This window comes from Monodon monoceros, unplaced genomic scaffold (genome assembly GCF_005190385.1).
Source record: "Monodon monoceros isolate NGI ecotype Baffin Bay Population unplaced genomic scaffold, NGI_Narwhal_1 Super_Scaffold_3, whole genome shotgun sequence".
Taxonomy (NCBI): Eukaryota; Metazoa; Chordata; class Mammalia; order Artiodactyla; family Monodontidae; genus Monodon; species Monodon monoceros.
Window position 1 is genome coordinate 71,104,461 of NW_021703780.1, and position 21,674 is coordinate 71,126,134.

The 21,674-nt window shown below is 35.1% G+C and overlaps 1 protein-coding gene across 31 annotated transcripts in view; it reads right to left on the reverse strand.

Moving 5' to 3' along the window:
- Positions 1-21,674, reverse strand: part of DNAH12 (dynein axonemal heavy chain 12) — a 232,905-nt gene that overhangs the window by 174,536 nt on the left and 36,695 nt on the right. For 27 of the 31 annotated variants that reach the window (XR_003796539.1, XR_003796540.1, XR_003796541.1 and 24 more), the window contains 7 exons: positions 10,539-10,728; positions 9,821-9,893; positions 9,054-9,212; positions 8,655-8,850; positions 6,348-6,536; positions 5,298-5,454; positions 4,553-4,644 (listed from right to left, as the gene is read on the reverse strand). Coding sequence is in view for 23 of the 31 variants with exons in the window: in XM_029241697.1 (XP_029097530.1) it covers positions 4,553-4,644; positions 5,298-5,454; positions 6,348-6,536; positions 8,655-8,850; positions 9,054-9,212; positions 9,821-9,893; positions 10,539-10,728 (1,056 nt within the window). In the remaining 8 variants the exon portion in view is untranslated. Of the gene's footprint in view, positions 1-4,552; positions 4,645-5,297; positions 5,455-6,347; positions 6,537-8,654; positions 8,851-9,053; positions 9,213-9,820; positions 9,894-10,538; positions 10,729-21,674 lie in introns of those variants that run through there. The other 4 variants (XM_029241704.1, XM_029241707.1, XM_029241712.1 and 1 more) reach the window with 4 other exon arrangements.

Here is a 21,674-nt window from a genome sequence, read left to right on the forward strand (position 1 = left end):
TATTTTAAACATAAACATAAGAGTACAAAGAAGAAAGGTGGAGGCAAAGCTGTACTGGGCTAAGGAAATGACTACAGGTGGTAAAGTAATAATTATAACAATGTATTGTTGGGCTTGTAACATTAATATATGTAATATGTATAACAATAATACCCCAAAAAGGGGGAAAGGGTATAGAACTATATAGGAATAATGTTTCTATATCTCACTGGAATTAAGCTAGCATAAATCTGAAGCTATTTAAGTTAGGCTTCTCTCATAAGCCCTAGAATAAACACTGAAAAAAACTTTTTTAAAAATTGAAAAAAATCATTAAAGAAACGTAATTGCTTCATTAGAAAATATTCATTTAATGTAAAAGAAAGCAGTAAAAGAGGAAGAATAGAAGAACAAAAAAGACATGAGACATATAGAAAACAAAAAGTAAAATAGCAGACAGAAATAAAACTATATTAATAATACTAAAAGTGAATAAATGACCAGGACTTCCCTGGCAGTCCAGTGGTTAGGACTCCACACTTCCACTGCAGGGCCCCAGGCTTCGATCCCTGGTTGGGTAACTAAGATTCTGCATGCTGTGCAGTGCAGCCAAAAAAAAAAAGAAATTCAGTTCAATCCTAATCAAAATCCCAGCTGGCTTCTTTATAGAAATTGATTTTGAAATGTACACGGAAATACAGAAAACATAGAGTATTCAAAATAGTTTTGAAAAAGAAGAAAAAAGTAGAGAACTTATAATTAATACCTAATTTTAAAACTTACTGTAAAACTGCAGAAATCAAGATTATGGTATTGACATCAGAATAGATCTATAAATCAATGGAAAAGAATATAAAATCCAGAAATAGACCCACAAACATAGAGTCAATTGAATTTCAATAAAGATGTCGAGATAATTTAATGGGGAAAAGACGGTATTTTCTTTTTTTTGTTTTTGGCTGTGTTGGGTCTTCATTGCTGCACACAGGCTTTCTCTAGTGTGGCGAGCAGAGGTTACTCTTCATTGAGGTACGCGGGGTTCTCAGTGCAGTGGCTTCTCTTGCTGTGGAGCACAGGCTCTAGGCGTGTGGACTTCAGTAGTTGTGGCGCATGGGCTCAGTAGTTGTGGCATGTGGGCGCTAGAGAATGCAGGCTTCAGTAGTTGCAGCGTGTGGGATCAGAAGTTGTGGCTCATGGGCTCCAGGTGCGTGGGCTTCAGTAGTTGTGGCACATGGGCTTAGATGCTCCTCAGCATGTGGGATCCTCCCAGAGCAGGGATCAAACCCATGTCCCCTGCATTGGCAGGAGGATTCTTAACCACTGCGCAAACAGGGAAGTCCCAATGATGGTATTTTCAATCAATGATGTTGGTACAGCTTGATACCCACATGGAAAAAATCGAACCATGACTCATATTCCACACCATATGTTAAAATTATGTATGATGGGTAATGGACCTAAATGTAAAAGCTGAAACTATAAAACATCTAGAAGAAAATATAGGCACAAATCTTTGTGACCATGGAGTAGGGAAACAAAAAGATAGACAGGACCTTAAAAAGAATGAACCTTAAAAGAAAAAACTGATAGACTGGAATTCAATAGAATTTAAAATGCCTGCTCCTTGAAAGACATGGTTACAAAAAGTGAAAAGTCAAGGCACATACTGGGAGAAAATATTGCAAAACATTTTGCAGATAAAAGACTTTTAGCCAAAATATATAAAGACAGCTTAAAACTCAATAATAAGAATTTTATAATAATATAGCCCAATAAAATAAATCCATTATAATTAATAAGAATAAAAAACACAACTTAAAATATAAAAATTACTAGAACAGACACTTTATTTTTAAGAAGATACATGGGTGGAAAGTAATACATTAGAAGATGTTCAGCATCATTAGTCATCAGTGAAATACAAATTAAAACCACAATGAAACAACCAATGGGTCACTGAAGAAATCAAAGAGGAAATAAAAAAATATCTGGAGACAAATGAAAATAGAAACACAATGATCCAAAATATATAGGGAAAACAAACTTTTGTTTACCAAAGGGGAAAGGGGGTTGGGGGATAACTTGGGAGTTTGAGATTAACAGATGCAAACTACTATATATAAATTAGATAAACAACAAGGTCCTACTGTAGAGCACAGGGAACTATATTCAATATCCTGCAATAAACAATAATGGAAAAGAATATGAAAAAGAATATTTATATATATGTATAGCTGAATCACTTTGCTGTACACCAGAAACTAATACAACATTGTAAATCAACTATACTTCAATAAAAAATATATATATATGAGATACAGTAAAAGCAGTTCTAAGAGATAAATTATAGTGATACAAGCCTACCTCAGGAAACAAGGAAATCCTCAAATAAGCAATTTAACCTTACAGCTAAAGGAACTACAAAAAGAAAAACAAAATCTAAAATTAGTAAAAGGAAAGAAATAAATATCAGAGTGGAAATAGAGATTTAAAAATTAATAGAAAAGATCAGTGAAAACAAGAGTTGGTTCTTTGAAAAGATAAACAAGATTGATAAACCTTTAGCCAAACTCATTAAGAAAAAAAGAGAGGGCCCAAATAAATAAAATCAGAAATAAAAGAGAAGTTACAACTGACTCATAGAAATACAAAGGATCACATGGCATTGTTACCAACAATTATAAGACAATAAAATGGACAACCTAGAAGAAATGGACAAATTTTGAGAAATGTACAATCTGCCAAGACTGAATAGGGTAAATATAAAATATGAACAGACCAATTACCAGTAAAGTAATTGAATCAATAATTTTAAAACTCCCAACAAACAAAAGTCCAGGACCAGACAGATTTGTAGGTAAATTCTACAAAACACTTAAGAGTTAACACCTATCCTCAAACTATTCCAAAAAATTGCAGAGGAAGGAATGCTTCCAAATTCATTACATGAGGCCAGCATCACCCTGATACCAAAACCAGAAAAAGACAACTGAAAAAAAGAAAATTACAGCCCAATATCACTGATGAACATAGATGCAAAAATCCTCAACAAAATATTATCAAACTGAATTCAACAATACATTAAAAGGGTCATATACCATGATCAAGTGGGATTTATCCCAAGGATGCAAGGATGATTTAATAACTGTAAATCAATCAATGTGATACACCATATTAACGTAATGAAGAATAAAAACCATCTGGTCATCTCAATAGGTGCAGAAAAATCTTTTGGCACAATGCAAATTCCATTTATGATAGCAACTGTCAAAAAAATGTGTATAGAAGAAACATACTTCAACATAATAAAGGCTATATTACACAGCCAATGTCATACTCAATGGTGAAAAGCTGAAAGCATTTCCTCTAAGATCAGGAGCAAGACAAGGATGCCCACTCTCACCACTTTTATTCAACATAGTATTGGAAGTCCTAGCCACAGCAAACAGACAAGAAAAAGAAATAAAGGGCATCCAAATTGGAAAGGAAGAAGTAAAACTGTCACTGTTTGCAGATGACATGATAACCCATATAGAAAATCCTAAAGACACCACCAAAATAGTGTAAGAAGTAATAAATAAATTCAGGGAAGTTGTAGGATGCAAAATTAATATACAGAAATCTGTTCTGTTTCTACATGTTAATAATGAACTATCAGAAGGAGAAGTTAAGAAAACAGTCTCATTTACAACTGCATCAAAAAGAATAAAATACCTAGTAATAAATCTAGCCAAGGATGTAAAAGACCTGTACTCTGAAAACTATAAGACATTGATGAAAGACATTGAATCAACACAAACAAATGGAAAGATATACCAGGCTCATGAAGTAAAAGAATTAATACTGTTAAAATGACCATACTTCCCAAGGCAATCTACATATTCAGTGCAAGCCTACCAAAGCATCAATGGCATTTTTCATAGAACTAGAACAATTAATTCTAAAATTTGTATGGAAACACAAAATACCCCATATATTGTTTCCCTAATTACCTACTCTTCAGCCATTTGGGGTTTATTTGACGTTCTCTGAACACCTCTAAATACTTTTGGCCTTTTCTTATGTTACATTTCCTCTCTTCTCCAACTATAAACATCTACTTCAAAGTCCAGCCCACTTTTCATTTTTTCTAGAAACCTCCACCAATTTCCAAAAGCAAAAGTAACCATTCCTTCTTGTGAGCTTCCACAACACTTTGTCCCTATCTCCATTCTAGTACTAATCTCAATATATTACAGTTGTTATTTCGATGTCTGGCTTCCATGCCAAATACAAGCTCTTGAGGATAATGCTTACGTATTATTTATTTTTGCATCACCAAAATCTTGCTATGTCTCTGAATGTGATGAAAGATATTTTTGTGGAATCAATGAATGAGTTAAATGAATGACTAGGGAAAAAAAAAAATGAATGACTAGGGAAATTATTAGATGAACATATGAGTTTACTAAAATGACGTTTTGAATAAGAAATTCTGTTAACTTAGACTGAAGCATTTATTTTTTAGAACAAAAAGATCTTAATTTTAAAAAGAAATTCAAAGACATTAATGAAAAACAGAATTAACACTTACCTCTGTGTATTCATCAAAAGTATGATCTTCTGCCTGAAAAGTCTCTATCAGCTTAACTGCAGTCCCATCAAGGAGCCAATTGTATTTTTCAACTGAAAATTAATAATCTAACTTAAATCTCAGTAACATCCTCTTAAAAAGGTAAAGTGCTTGTTTTGTATAGTCATAGAATGGAGTAGCCTATTCAATTAAATATTATTAATAGACTATTAACATACACTAATAGGAACAGACAGAATAACATAAAATAGACTTAATAAGCAAACCAGGTTAAATGCAAACTTTTAAAATAAAGATAATAGGGTATGTAAAATAACTTAGAGGTACAGATAAGCCAGTCAATAAAAGGTTTTGGTTAATAGAATGTCAAATAACAACTATCTATCCTGAGCCCATAACACACTTGAGGAGGCTACTGAGCTGCAGACTCTTCAAAACTATTCTTAGAAATTACCTTGCTTTTGCCCTTGATTTAACTTTCTCCTTATGCCAACAACTCTTCTCTCTACATTTTGGCTTTATGACCCTGCTCCAGTTAACATTCACCCTTTGGACTGAACAACAGAATTCAAGTTTCTTGGGTTTGATCCATGACTCTGCCAAAAGCCGTGCCTATGCTCACTGCTGGCTCTCTGCTCATTCATGACAGATCCAGACAACCAAATAACTGACCAAATTCTAGTAAAAATAAAATGGCATTCTTTTATGGCAAAAAAAGAGATATAATATTATGTGTCATATATACCATATGTCTCATAATGTTTTCTTGCACCTTCTAAGTTATGATGTACTGCCACCTTCAGTGTATCAAGAGCCCATTGTAACACATGTTCAGGAAGTTCTGTGTCAAGACTCACAGTTGTTGAAGTTCCTGATAGCCAAGAGGGTACTGTTTGGACATTCTAACATAAATAAAAATGACAATTCATGAAATAAATATCTGTGCAATTGATCTATATGTAGATCTTATACTATACTTTTAAAAATTCATTTCAGATTTCAGCGGTCCAAGAAAAGATAACTTGATGCAAAATAATGATTTAAAATTGTCTGTAGTCTAATATAAAACCTTAGTTGGGTTAGCTTTCTATCACCTTAGTTGGGTTAGCTTTCTATCATTCAACAAATATTTATTGAGGAACTATAATGTTGAAATAATTATACTAGAAAGCTCTAGAAAGAACAAACATGACTTGGATCTTGTCCTTAAGAAGTTCACAACTCAGTAGGGAACATGAGACATACACAAAAATATCAATAACTGCAATAAATCAATAACTGCAATAAAAGTTATAAGAAGAAAAAAGTCATCTCAAGCCAGGAAACTTTCTCAAAGAGAAAGTACTTTTAACTTAAAATAACCTGGAGGATGGAAAGAAAACAACGAGTTATAACATTTAATGTACATATACACTTTATAGAGCTTCAAGTCAATTTAAAAGTTCAAAAAAGGGCCATATAAAGAAACCCAATGGGCAGAGTCACAGATGTAGAAAACAAACTTATGGTTACCAGGGGGTAAGGAGGAGGGAGGGATAAATTGAGAGATTGGGATTGATATATACACACTACTATATATAAAATAGATAACTAATAAGGACCTACAGGGAATTCTACTCAATACTCTGTAATGACCTATATGGGAAAAGAATCTAAAAAAAAAGACTGGGTATGCGTATATGTATAACCAATTCACTTTGCTGTACACCTGAAACTAATGCAACATCGTAAACCAACTATACTCTAATAAAAATTTTTAAAAAAAGAAACCCAATGGATAAGAATAAAGAAATACCTGCAGAGCTTCAGCTATTCGCTCAACCAAACCCAAAACAACATCTTCCAAATCTTGAAAAGTAGGATAAAATTCCATTTTATCATCATCAAACATCAATTCCATCTTAAATATCGGCAGCCCTCGTTGATCTTCTTGGTCAAAGAGTTTTACAAATCCTTCTACAGTTCTCTTTAAGAGCTCTTTTAGCTGCATGATGCCATAAGTTATTATTACTTTAGAAAGTACAAACTGAACCTTTAACTAAAATCAGTAACCTATTGCCTATAATTAATTCACTCTACCAATCCATTTAGTCCTGAAAATTATCTTCATTCAGCACAATATGTTCTTAATAAATATAGTCTAAAATAAATAGGACAATATATACAAACTTTAATTTTTCTATGGAATATCAACAATCTTAAAATGGCAACTCAGAATCTTCTACATCCTTTAGTAATTCTGTCCCTGGTACAGAAAAAGTTCCAGAAGACCCAACAATATGGTAAAGACTGAGAGGAGGAGAGGCCTGAAACCTAAGTTTGGGGGTTTCATGAGGTGACATGTATACAGGGCAAGGGACAGTAGTGTACTAGAGCTAGCTCCTACAATTATAAGAGCCAATTGTTAAACATTCAAGAATCTTGTGAGCCAGATACTAAACTCTTGGATGCTTGAAAATCACCATGGTGGGAATATTTACCCCATGGAAATTGGCAAACACTACAAACCAGGGCTTTTTCTCCTGGGGTCAGATTTCCAGCACTTCACTAGGTGAGAGTGAAGCCACTGGAACTTAGAAACGTGCACTGTAAGTTACCAAAGTATGAATAATGCTTTCTTATGCAGAACCAACTATTAGAAATTTAAGCAAGGTACACAAACATATATCTAAATAATCTTCAAAACATTCCTCAACTCTTTACTTCTTATCATATAATCATAGTCCTCTTAAGAGGATAAAGGTAAAAAGGAAATCATGTATATTCGTTACAGTATTACATACCAGATATATATATATATATATATATATATATATATATATAAATTCCCTTTAAAAATGGCAAAATTCGGGCTTCCCTGGTGGCGCAGTGGTTGAGAATCTGCCTGCTAATGCAGGAGACACAGGTTCGAGCCCTGGTCTGGGAAGACCCCACATGCTGCTGAGCAACTAGGTCTGTGAGCCACAACTACTGAGCCTGCGCGCCTGGAGCCTGTGCTCCGCAACAAGAGAGGCCGCGATAGTGAGAGGCCCGCGCACCGCGATGAAGAGTGGCCCCCGCTTGCCACAACTAGAGAAAGTCCTCGCACAGAGACGAAGACCCAACACAGCCAAAAATAAATATAAAAATAAATTAATTAATTTTAAAAATACAGCAGGCTTGGAAGTCCTTCTACCTGTGTTTAAAAAAAAAGAGGCAAAATTCATGGAATCTTTGGAGGTCTTTACCAAAAGGAAAAGTTTTTATTCAAAACTATTTTTCTAGGATTATATTTCTACAATAGTAAAAATTCAAGGAGCCCATAAAATAATTGTATAAAATTCATATTCTCTTTCTGTTTGTCATTTAAAGACGATCAATAACGTTTCGAACCAAGATTTTATTGAGAACAAAACAAGAATCAATTAACTTGTAATTTCATAAGTTCAAAAATATGTTCACTAGGATAGTACTTTTGTTAATTTACTCCAATAAAGCTATAGATAATTAGCTTATAGCCTTTAAGCATGAATCCAGTAATCAATCATAATATTGACACATACTTCTAGACTTACCTCTCATTTTATTTTTTATTTTTATTATTTTTAGATTTTATTTATTTATTTATTCATTGGCTGTGTTGGGTCTTCATTGCTGCGCACGGGCTTTCTCTAGTCACAGCAAGTGGGGGCTACTCCTCGTTGTGGCATGCGGGCTTCTCACTGCAGTGGCTTCTCTTGTTGCAGAGCAGGCCTCTAGGCACACAGGCTCAGTAGTTGTGACTCACTGGCTCTAGAGCACAGGCTCAGTAGTTGTGGCGCACGGGCTTAGTTGCTCCGTGGCATGTGGGATCTTCCCAGACCAGGGCTCGAACCCATGTCCCCTTCAGTGGCAGGCAGATTCTTAACTGCTGCGCCACCAGGGAAGCCCTTACCTCTCATTTTTAGACTGCTTCCAGAAATGAAGCATTTTTCTGCTAAAGTTATTTAAACAAAATTATAGTAAAAGTCTTTCTTAATTTATTTCAAAATAATTATATAGCACTATATCTAAAGAAGATGTATTTAAAATACTAAAGTAACTTCAATAACATTATCATTTAAAATATACAAAACCTATTTACCTGATTTGACATAAGTGTGGAAACACAGTTATAAAATGCATCCAGTTTCTCAGGTTTAATTCCTTCTAGTGACTCCTTCTTGGTAAAGAGACTTATAACCTTTGGATACCAAGTGTTCATTATCTTCTCTTCTGCCTTTCTAGCTTGTATTGATACATCATTTTTCAGTGATCCACAATCAATTGGGCCTTTACCTCTATTTATGAAAAAAAATGATTTAAGGCAAACAATAGATATTGGTCATGATACAAAATTACTGAAACAAGATAAATTAAAATTATTTTTAACCTAAGAAAAGTCCTGAGTATTTATCAGTTTTTAAAATTATACAGTCAAAATATAGACTCAAGCAGGAGACATTCAAATTTTAAATGTTAATTAATAAATATGGGATTTTACCTAATTCCAGTTAAGTCTAGCAAAACTGTATTGGCAAATGTTGTATAACCAAGGTCCAATAACATTTTCATAGTTGGATGAACAATGTACAAACTAGCTAATATTTGTTTTCTTGTCTGCAGATAGTTAGAATGCCAAAGCTTAGAATAATCCAGGCCTCTGGAAAAGCAAAACACCATATCAAACAGGATTCAAATGATACATTCTAAATTTTAGGAAATAATATTTATGACATGGAATTAGTATCAAAGTGAGAAGACTGGGGATTGAGAAGAGAGAAATATACTCAGCAATGGGAAACTTAGGAGATAAGCATGTAATAAAAATACATCAAGATCTTGAGAGTTCATTATCTTCGGAGACATCAGAGATCATTTGTGTGTAAGGCAGGCTGATGGGCCAGGCATGAGTTCCCTAACTTCCACTGTGCTCTGGCTCAGTTACCCTGGGTAGAGATAAACAAACTCAGTCCTTAGGATTGGAGAGAAGAGACGGAGAAATCTGTCTGGCATACTCCAAAGCTTACTTAAGGCCGAGTTGAGTTATACATCCATAAATGTTCCCACTAATTGCATAAGCAACAACTAGATAAGTTCAATGTAGAGGATACCTTTGGGGAAAAACAAAAACTGTAGTACTATTTTTTTTTTACATGTTTTCAAAACACTTTTGAGCTTCACAGTTGTAGCCTTGAATGAAAGATCTGTTTATTTTCAATCTGTTATCAAAACCTAGATACAGTACTGTTTTATAAAAATTTTACTTACACAGGGGATTCAGGTAAATGGCCTCCTTCATCTTCAAGCCATTTAACTGGAGGTCTCACAAGAACACTCCTCACTCAAAAAAAAAAAAAAAGTATATATATACATATATTTTATAGATAGATAGATAGATAGATAGGTTAATGCTTCTTGAAAATCCTTGCAAGACTTAACTGAAATCAAAGTTTCTAACTTTTGATAATGGATAGTATAGTTTAATATGAATCAAAATGAGTATAAGAAAAAAATCCCTTATGTGAAACAAAATCATGCTCTTGGTACAATTTCAGCCCTGCTTTGGAGGTGAATTCAGATACAGTAAAGCTTTAATAAGTTCTCAGTTTTTCTCATCCTATCTATTCAAAGGTCACTGGCATGGTCACTTAAAACAATTAACCCAATTAAAAATTGCAAAGGTTAAATCCCTAATAAATCTCCCCAAACACATTAATATTTTCTTACAATCCTGTAAATAGTATAACCATAAAGACAAAGTAAAAAATTAAAAAGCTATTAAGCACATAAAAATTACAAAAAGTACCCTTAAAAAGTGTCCTTAAATTACAAAGATTTGACTAGGTTATAGGCTCAAAGTTAAAACTTTATAAATATCTAAGAAATATATATAGCTAAACATATAATGTTCATTATTCATATTTCTACTTTCGATTGGGAGAGGTGGGGGAACAAGCAAGCTTGGTGTGTGTTAAATGCCACTTACCCAAATATCTCTTCATGCTTTTTTCAAAATCACTTGACACCTCATTTATGAGACTTTGAATGAGTTCTTCTCTTTCTTTCCCTTCCTTTAAAGACTCAGGTATCAGCATTAACATGTGATCCAGCCATTCCTGCTGAATAGGTACTATGGGACTACTCTCTACACATTGTTTCAAATAAATATAGTTGAACTGAGAATGTAATAAGAAAAAATTAAATGTTCTAAATGGTGTAGCATTTCAATGATACATGTGAAATGTAGCATTCCAGAGTAAAAATATCATGAAAAATAACATGTTTTCAGAATAAAAATATTTTATCCAAAAGTACAACCTACAAAGAAACTATTTTACATTTTTATTTATGATGAGTTCTCTCCAAATTAATGTTCTTAGTATACTCTTCACTTTCTCAAGGCAAAACAAACATCCTTAATCTAACTTACTATTCCTTCATTTAACAAATATTCATTAATTCAACAAATATTCAGGTATTGTTCCAAATGCTGAGGATATAGTAATAAACAAAACAGACAAAGCCCCACTCTCATGGAGATACTATTCTGGTATAGTAGCATCATAATATAATTTCATAAATTCTCCCATAACAATGAGTAGTCTGACAAAAATAGACATGAACAAATGGAAAGACAGTACTTGATCTTGGTAAAGATATTTTAACATCATGAAAATTTAAAGTTGTCCCAAAATCAATTTAATGCAATACCGATAAAAATATCTACACACATTTCTAAGAAACTAGACAAGTAGAGACTAAAGTTCAAGTGGAAAAATAAATAGCCAAGAAATCCCTGAGAAAGAATATTTGTAAGGAAGAACTATTCCTAGGAGACATTAAAACATACTATAAAGTCTCCCTGATGAGAATAGTGTGGTACAGGTACACGAATAGAAACACCACTGGGAAAAAAAGAAAAATAGAAAGTCCAGAAATAGCTTCAGTCCATAGGAAAATGTAGCATATGATAAATGTGGCACCCCAAATCACTGAAGCAAAGATAAAGATTTTTGTAAATATTTCTGGGACAACTGGTTAGCCATTTGGGAAAAGATAAATTTAACACATATCTTCCAACATACACAAGAATAAATTCCAAATAGATCAGAAATTTAATTAAACTAAATAATAAAACTATACAAGGCCAGAAAAAACCTGATAAAATTCTTCTATAATTAAGCATAGGGAAAGACTTTATAACTATGATTCAAATTCCAGGTACAAAAAAGGAAAAACTGATTGACAAATTCTGACTACATAAAATTTCAATGTTTGCATGTTTTAAAAACATCATAATAAAAAAGGTCAAAAGACTACTGACAATCTGGGAGAAAATATTTGCAAAGTATATCTCAAATAAAGGGGAAAGAATGCTTAAAAATTTAGGAGATGGGTGAAACTTGAGGACATTATGCTAAATGAAATAGGCCAATGACAAAAAGATAAACACCTTATGATTCCACTTATATGAGGTATCTACAGTAGTCAAATTAATAAAACAGAAAATAGAATGCCACTTGCCAGGGACTGGGGGAAAAGGAAATGGAGAGCTGTTTCATGAGTGTAGAGTTTCAGTTTTGCAATATGAGAATATTCTGGAGATTAGTTGCACAGTGTGAAAATACTTAACACCACTGAACAGTACACTTTATTTATTTATTTTTAAATATTTATTTATTTATTTATTTTTGGCTGTGTTGGGTCTTTGTTTCTGTGCGAGGGCTTTCTCTAGTTGCGGCAAGCGGGGTCCACTCTTCATCGCAGTGCGCGGGCCTCTCACTATCGTGGCCTCTCTTGTTGCGGAGCACAGGCTCCAGACGCGCATGCTCAGTAGTTGTGGCTCACGGGCCTATTTGCTCAGCGGCATGTGGGATCTTCCCAGACCAGGGCTTGAACCCATGTCCCCTGCATTAGCAGGCAGATTCTCAACCACTGCGCCACCAGGGAAGCCCCTATTTATTTCTTTTTAATTAATTTATTTATATATTTTTGGCTGCAATGGGTCTTCATTGCTGCGCACAGGCTTTCTCTGGTTGCCGGGGGCTACTCTTCATTGCGGTGTGTGGGCTTCTCATTGCGGTGGCTCCTCTTGTTGCAGAGCATGGGCTCTAGGCATGCAGGCTTCAGTAGTTGTGGCACATGGGCTCAGTAGTTGTGGTGGCACAGGCTTAGTTGCTCCACGGCATGTGGGATCTTCCGGGACCAGAGCTCGAACCTGTGTCCCCTGCATTGCCAGGTGGATTCTTAACCACTGTGCCACCAGGGAAGTCCTGAACAGTACATTTTAAAATAGTTATGATGGTGGGACTTCCCTGGTGGTGTAGAGTAGGTTTCTCACATGTTATGGGTTAGCAATTTAAAAACAGTTTATGTGTATTCTAGAATTTAACAAAATAAGTAAATATACTGTGGTTCATAAAAGCTAGGTTTCTGACTGGGAGAGAAGGGAGCAACAAATAAGGAAAGAGGGAAGACTAGAATGAACCCAGTGATATTAAATTGGAATAGGAGGCATAAGTGTAAACTCATGGTTTTTAAGATAGATAGATGATAGAAGGAAGGATGGATGGATAGATAGATAGATAAATTATGTTTCCTCAAGGATGAATAAGAAAGTCCACGTTGGTGAAGCATAAAATATGATACAGAGCATGGTGAGAGGAGAGGCAGGAGAATAGGTAGGAGTCATATTACAGAAAGCCTTGCATACACATTAAGATTTAATTCTGTATGTTATGGGAAGCCACTGATGGCTATTGTAGTCAAGGGGAAAGAGGAAGACCTGATGTAAGGCTAGGACAAAAAGAGGACTGATTGGAGAAATATTCGTAGCATTTGGGGACTAATTGTATGGCAGAGAGAGGGGGAAAAAGAAGTTAAGACTCAGGTGTATTAAGCATGAGTGATTGGGTAAATAGTGATAACCAGAAGAGAGAATAAGGAGGAAGAGACGTCTTATGGAAGAAGCTGATAAGTTCATTTTTTCTGACATGTTGAATTTGAGGTATTTGTGCATCAAAATCTATGGGAGTCATCAAAATATGGAAGGTACTTGAAATCAGAAGAGAATCATCCAGGAAGATTCAAGGAAAGAGAACACTGGGCCACAGTTATGCAGGGAAGCGAAACCCATGAAGATGACAGAGAAATAATATTTAGAGAACTAGAAAAACAAGTATAAGGGCATTTAAAAGGAAATGAATATTCAGCAGTGTCAAAATTCAGCTGGAATTGTCACTATTTTTTATTTTAGCCATACTAATGGGTATGTAGTGATAACTCATCACAGTTTTAATTTACATTTCCCTAATGGTTAATAATGTGGAGCATCTTTGATGTGCTTATTTGCCATCCATATACCCTCTTTGGTAAAATGTCTAGTCATGTCTTCTACTCATTTTCTAATTGGATTTTTTGTTCTTATCCTGTTGAGTTTTGAGAGTTCTTAAATATTCTAGATACAAGTCCTTTGTTGGATATGTGATTTGTGAATATTTTCTTGCAGTATGTAGCATGTTTTTTCATCCTCTTAACAGAATCTTTCACCTATAGTTTTTAATTTTTATGAAATAAAATTTATTGGTTTTTTTATGGATTGTGCTTTTTATTTATTTTTTGGCCGTGCTGCGCAGCATGCAGGATCTTAGTTCCCCGAACATGGATTGAACTCATGCCCACTGCAATGGAAGTGCAGAGTCTTAACCACTGAACAGCGAGGGAAGTCCCAGACTGATTTTTTAAATTGAGGTACAGTTGATTTACAATATATATTAGTTTCAGATGTACAACATAGTGATTCAAAATTTTTATAGATTATATTCCATTTAAAGTTATAAAATATAGGCTATATTCCCTGTGCTATACCATGTATCATTATAGCTTATTTATTTTATACATAGTAGTTTGTACCTCTTAATCCCCTACCCCTATCTTGCCCCTCCTCCCTTTCCTCTCCCACTGGTAACCACTAGTTTTTTCTCTGTATGTGTGAGTCTGTTTCTCTTTTGTTATATTCCTTCATTTGTTTTATTTTTTAGATTCCACATATAAATGATAACATACAGTATTTACCTTTCTCTGTCTGACTCATTTCTCTATGCATAATACTCTCCAGGTTTATCTTTGTTGTTGCAAATGGAAAATTTTCATTCTTTTTTATGGCTGAGTTATTCCATTACATATATATATATATGTATATAAATTATATATATGTATATAAATTCACATCTTCCTTATCCATGTCTTGGCTTTTGTAAATAATGCTGTTGTGAACATTAGGGTACATTTATCTTTTTGATTAGTGTTTTTGTTTTCTTTGGCTATATACCCAGAAATGGAATGGCGGGGTCATATGTAGTTCTATTTTTAGTTTTTAGAGGGACCTCCACACTGTTTCCCATAGTGGCTGCACCAATTTATGTTCCCACCAACAGTGTACAAGGGCTCCCTTCTCTCTACATCCTCACCAACATTAGTTATTTGTGGTCATTTTTTTTTAAACATCTTTATTGGAGTATAATTGCTTTAGAATGGTGTGTTAGTTTCTGCTTTATAACAAAGGGAATCAGCTATGCATAAACATATATCCCCATATTCCCTCCCTCTTGCATCCCCCTCCCACCCCTCTAGGTGGTCACACAGCACTGAGCTGATCTCCCTGTGCAATGCAGCTGCTTCCCACTAGCTATCTATTTTACATTTGGTAGTGTATATATGCCCATGCCACTCTCTCACTTCGTCCCAGCTTACCCTTCCAACTCCCCGTGTCCTCAAGTCCATTCTCTGCATCTGCGTTTTTATTCGTGTCCTGCCCCTAGGCTCTTCAGAACCTTTTTTTTTTTTTTTCGATTCCATGTATATGTGTTAGCATATGGTATTTGTTTTTCTCTTTCTGACTTACTTCACTCTGTATGACAGACTCTAGGTCCATCCACCCAACTACAAATAACTCAATTTCATTTCTTTTTATGGTTGAGTAATATTTCATTGTATATATGTGCCACATCTTCTTTATCCATTTATCTGTTGATGGACACTTAGGTTGCTTCCATGTCCTGGCTATTGTAAATAGAGCTGCAATGAACACTATGGTACAAGACTCTTTTTGAATTATGGTTTTCTCAGGGTATATGTCCAATAGTGGGATTGCTGGGTCGTATGGTAGTTCTATTTGTAGTTTTTTAAGGAAACTCCATACTGTTCTCCATAGTGGCTGTATCAATTTACATTCCAACCAACAGTGCAAGAGGGTTCCCTTTTCTCCACACGCTCTCCAGCATTTACTGTTTGTAGATTTTTTGACGATGGCCATTCTGACTGGTGTGAGGTGATATCTCATTGTAGTTTTGATTTGCATTTCTCTAATGATTAGTGATGTTGAGCAGCCTTTCATGCGTTTGTTGGCAATCTGTATATCTTCTTTGGAGAAATGTCTATTTAGGTCTTCTGCCCATTTTTGGATTGGGTTGTTTGTTTTTTTGATATTGAGCTGCATAAGCTGCTTACAAATTTTGGAGATTAATCCTTTGTCAGTTGCTTCATTTGCAAATATTTTCTCCCATTCTGAGGGTTGTCTTTTCATTTTGTTTATGGTTTCCTTTGCTATGCAAAAGCTCTTAAGTTTCATTAGGTCCCATTTGTTTGTTTTTATTTCCATTTCTCTAGGAGGTGGGTCAAAAAGAATCTTGCTGTGATTTATGTCATAGAGTGCTCTGCCTATGTTTTCCTCTAAGAGTTTGATAGTGTCTGGCCTTACATTTAGGTCTTTAATCCATTTGGAGTTTAGTTTTGTGTATGGTGTTACAGAGTGTTCTAATTTCATTCTTTTACATGTAGCTGTCCAGTTTTCCCAGCACCAATCATTGAAGAGGCTGTCTTTTCTCAATTGCATATTCTTGCCTCCTTTATCAAAAATAAGGTGACCATATGTGTGTAGGTTTATCTCTGGGCTTTCTATCCTGTTCCATTGATCTATATTTCTGTTTTTGTGCCAGTACCATACTGTCTTGATTACCGTAGCTTTGTAGTATCGTCTGAAGGCAGGGAGCCTGATTCCTCCAGCTCTGTTTTTCTTTCTCAACATTGCTTTGGCTACCTGCCCCAGTGATAAGGAGGTTGAAATAGCATATAGTGATGTAGCCAAAAGATTTACCAAATAAAATAGCACTTACGAGAGAGATGTCTTCACATCTTCCCCTGACTAAGAACATGCTTTTCCTAACACACTGCCCCTCTTCCTATAAAGTAGAAACTTTATTTTGCACAAACATGCAGTTATTCCAGATTACTATAAAGGATAGACAAGGTATAGTAGCTATCATTAAATATATACTCCTAAGCAGTGTCATTTTAAAATTGTTTTACCCTGCTTACCTCCCCTACCCTGTATCCTCCTCTCCTCTAATCTGGAGACACTCCATAAAAAATTTTCACTTTAAAGGTAGTTTGCCATCTCTCTAGAGACCTCACCACTGTTTCCATTCACTGTTTATAGATGGCAGAACTATTGAGGTGCACTGTTTAACTGTTAAAATAGTAACCACAACCTCATCAGGCCCAAAATGGAGCACAATGCACGGTACAAGGAATATTTATGTATTTTTGGAATTTTATAATATTTAGTAAGAGTATATGAAAGTATTGCTACTGTATCAAAATATATTGTTTCAATTTAATCTATCCTGGATATGTACTAAAGGATGTTACCACAAGAGAAGAGAGCCTTCTACAGAAAGTCTCTACAGATTTTGCTATTTTACTTTGTATGTGGATTTTTACTTTTGCCTAAACGCATTTATACTTCATATCAATTATAACATCTGACACTATGTAGAAGCTAAAAATTTAGAGGGAGGAACATTATTTTCAAGATCTTATTCAAGCCTGTTATGCATATTAAGAGAAACCAATCGGCACCTGATACTCACTGTCTAAATATGTTACTGGTAATATGTATTTTGCCCAGTTCCATTCATTTGGAACATAACTGTTTTCTTCTTTTATTTTAAAAATGCTCCTTTTTAAGGTAAGCATCAGCCTTGTTGTTTGTAGATCTTTTGAGCAACACTACGTAAAATTATATTTAGTTGATTTAGCTATAGCAGTACAATGATAAGTAATATAAAAATTAACCTAAGGGGGAAAGAAAAAGATTGCTTTGGCTATTTGGGCCTCTTTTGTGTTTCCATACAAATTGTGAAATTTTTTGTTCTAGTTCTGTGAAAAATGCCAGTGGTAGTTTGATAGGGATTGCACTGAATCTAGATTGCTTTGGGTAGTATAGTCATTTTCACATGTTGATTCTTCCAATCCAAGAACATGGTATATCTCTCCATCTGTTTGTATCATCTTTAATTTCTTTCATCAGTGTCTTATACTTTTCTGCATACAGGTCTTTTGTCTCCCTAGGTAGGTTTATTCCTAGGTATTTTATTCTTTTTGTTGCAATGGTAAAAGGGAGTGTTTCCTTAATTTCTCTTTCAGATTTTTCATCATTAGTGTATAGGAATGCAAGAGATTTCTGTGCATTAATTTGGTATCCAGCTACTTTACCAAATTCATTCATTAGCTCTAGTAGTTTTCTGGTAGCATCTTTAGGATTCTCTATGTATAGTATCAGGTCATCTGCAAACAGTGACAGCTTTACTTCTTCTTTGCCAGTTTGGATTCCTTTTATTTCTTCTTCATCTCGGATTGCTGTGGCTAAAACTTCCAAAACTATGTTAAAGAATAGTGGTTAGAGTGGACAACCTTGTCTTGTTCCTGATCTCAGAGGAAATAGTTTCAGTTTTTCACCATTAAGAACGATGTTGGCTGTGGGTTTGTCATATATGGCCTTTATTATGTTGAGGAAAGTTCCCTCTATGCCTGCGCTCTGGGGGGTTTTTATGATAAATGGTGTTGAATTTTGTCAAAAGCTTTTTCTGCATCTATTGAGATTATCATATGGTTTTTCTCCTTCAGTTTGTTAATATGGTGTATCACATTGATTGATTTGTGTATACTTAAAAATCTTTGCATTCCTGGGATAAACCCCACTTGACCGTGGTGAATGATCCTTTGAATGTGCTGTTGGATTCTGTTTGCTAGTATTTGGTTGAGAATTTTTGCATCTATGTTCATCAGTGATATTGGCCTGTAGTCTTCTTTCTTTGTGACATCCTTCTCTGGTTTTGGTAACAGGGTGATGGTGGCCTCATAGAATGAGTTTGGGAGTGTTCCTCCCTCTGCTATATTTTGGAAGAGTTTGAGAAGGATAGGTGTTAGCTCTTCTCTAAATGTTTCATAGAATTCGCCTGTGAAGCCATTTGGTCCTGGGCTTTTGTTTGTTGGAAGATTTTTAATCACAGTCAGTGCTTCTGATTGGTCTGTTTATGTTTTCTATTTCTTCCTGGTTCAGTCTCGGAAGGTTGTGCTTTTCTAAGAATTTGTCCATTTCTTCCAGGTTGTCCATTTTATTGGCATATAGTTGCTTGTAGTAACCACTCATGATCCTTTGTGTTTCTGCAGTGTCAGTTGTTACTTCTCCTTTTTCATTTCTAATTCCATTGATCTGAGTCCTCTCCCTTTTTTCTTGATGAGTCTGGCTAATGGTTTATCAATTTTGTTTATCTTCTCAAAGAACCAGCTGTTAGTTGTATTGATCTTTGCTGTTATTTCCTTCATTTCTTTTTCATCTATTTCTGATCTGATCTTTATGATTTCTTTCCTTCTGCTAAGTTTGGGTTATTTTTCTTCTTCTTTCTCTAATTGCTTTAGGTGCAAGGGTGGGTTGTTTATTAGAGATGTTTCTTGTTCCTTGAGGTAGGATTGTATTGCTATAAACTTCCCTCTTAGAACTGCTTTTGCTGCATCCCATAGGTTTTGGTCATTGTGTTTTCACTGTCATTTGTTTCTAGCTACTTTTTGATTTCCTCTTTGATTTCTTCAGTGATCTCTTGCTTATTTAGTTGTGTACTGTTTAGCCTCCATGTGTTTGAATTTTTTACAGATTTTTTCCTGTAATTAATATCTAGTATCATAGTGTTGTGGTTGGAAGATACTTGATACGATTTCAATTTTCTTAAATTTACCAAGGCTTGATTTGTGACCCAAGATATGCTCTATCCTGGAGACTGTGCCATGAGCACTTGAGAAGAAAGTGTATTCTGTTCTTTTTGGATGGAATGTCCAATAAATATCAATTAAGCCCATCTTGTTTAATGTATCATTTAAAGCTTGTGTTTCCTTACTTATTTTCATTTTGGTTGATCTTTCCATTGGTGAAAGTGGGCTGTTAAAGTCCACTACTATGATTGTGTTACTGTCAATTTCCCTTTTTAAGGCTGTAAGCATTTGCCTTATGTATTGAGGTGCTCCTATGTTGGGTGCATAAATATTTACAATTGCTATATCTTCTTCTTGGATTGACCCCTTGATCATTATGTACTGTCCTTCTTTGTGTCTTGAAATAGTCTTTATTTTAAGTCTCTTTAGTCTGATATGAGAATTGCTACCTCAGCTTTCTTTTGATTTTCATTTGCACGGAATTTCTTTTTCCATCCCCTCACTTTCAGTCTGTATGTGTTCCTAGGTCTGAAGTGTGTCTCTTGTAGATAGCATATATATGGGTCTTGTTTTTGTATCCATTCAGCCAGTCTATGTCTTTTGGTGGGAGCATTTAATCCATTTGCATTTAATCCATTTACATTTAAGGTAGTTACCGATATGTATGTTCCTATTACCATTTTCTTAATTGTTTTGGGTTTGTTATTGTAGGTCTTTTCCTTCTCTTTTGTTTCCTGCCTAGATACGTTCCTTTAGCATTTGTTGTAAAGCTGGTTTGGTGGTGCTGAATTCTTTTAGCCTTTGCTTGTCTGTAAAGGTTTTAATTTCTCTGTAGAATCCGAATGAGATCCTTGCTGGGTAGAGTAATCTTGGTTGTAAGTTTTTCCCTTTCATCACTTTAAATATGTCCTGCCACTCCCTTCTGGCTTGCAGAGTTTCTGCTGAAAGATCAGCTGTTAACCTTATGGGGAGTCCCTTGTATGTTACTTGTTGTTTTTCCCTTGCTGCTTTTAATATTTTTTCTTTGTATTTAATTTTTGATAGTTTGATTAATATCTGACTTGGTGTGTTTCTCCTTGGATTTATCCTGTATGGGACTCTGTGCTTCCTGGACTTGACTGTTTCCTTTCCCATATTAGGGAAGTTTTCAACTATAATCTCTTCAACTATTTTCTCAGTCCCTTTCTTTGTCTCTTCTTCTTCTGGGACCCCTATGATTTGAATGTTGGTGGGTTTAATGTTGTCCCAGAGGTCTCTGAGTCTCTCCTCAATTCTCTTCATTCTTTTTCTTTATTCTGCTCTACAGTAGTTATTTCCACTATTTTATCTTCCAGGTCACTTATCTGTTCTTCTGCCTCAATTATTCTGCTATTGATTCCTTCTAGAGAATTTTTAATTTCATTTATTGTGTTGTTCATCATTGTTGGTTTGCTCTTTAGTTCTTCTAGGTCCTTGTTAAACGTTTCTTGTATTTTCTCCATTCTATTTCCAAGATTTTGGATCATTTTTACTATCATTACTCTGAATTCTTTTTCAGGTAGACTGCCTATTTCCTCATTTCTTTGGTCTGGCGGGTTTTTACCTTGCTCCTTCATCTGCTGTGTGTTTCTCTCTCTTCTCATTTTGCTTAACTTATTGTGTTTGGGGTCTCCTTTTCACAGGCTGCAGGTTCGTAGTTCCTGTTGTTTTTTGTGTCTGCCCCCAGTGGGTAAGCTTGGTTCAGTGGGTTGTGTACGCTTCCTGGTGGAGGGAACTGGTATCTGTGTTCTGGTGGACGAGTCTGGATCTTGTCTTTGTGGTGGGCAGGGCCGAGTCCAGTGGTGTGTTTTGGGGTGTCTGTGGCATTATTATGATTTTAGGCAGCCACTCTGCTAATGGGTGGTGTTGTGTTTCTGTCTTGCTAGTTGTTTGGCATAGTATGTCCAGCACTGTAGCTTGCTGGTCATTGAGTGGACCTGGGTCTTAGCATTTAGATGGAGATCACTGGGAGAGTTTTCACCATTTGATATTACATGGAGCTGGGAGGTCTCTGGTGGACCAATGTCCTGAGCTCAGCTCTCCCACCTCAGAGGCA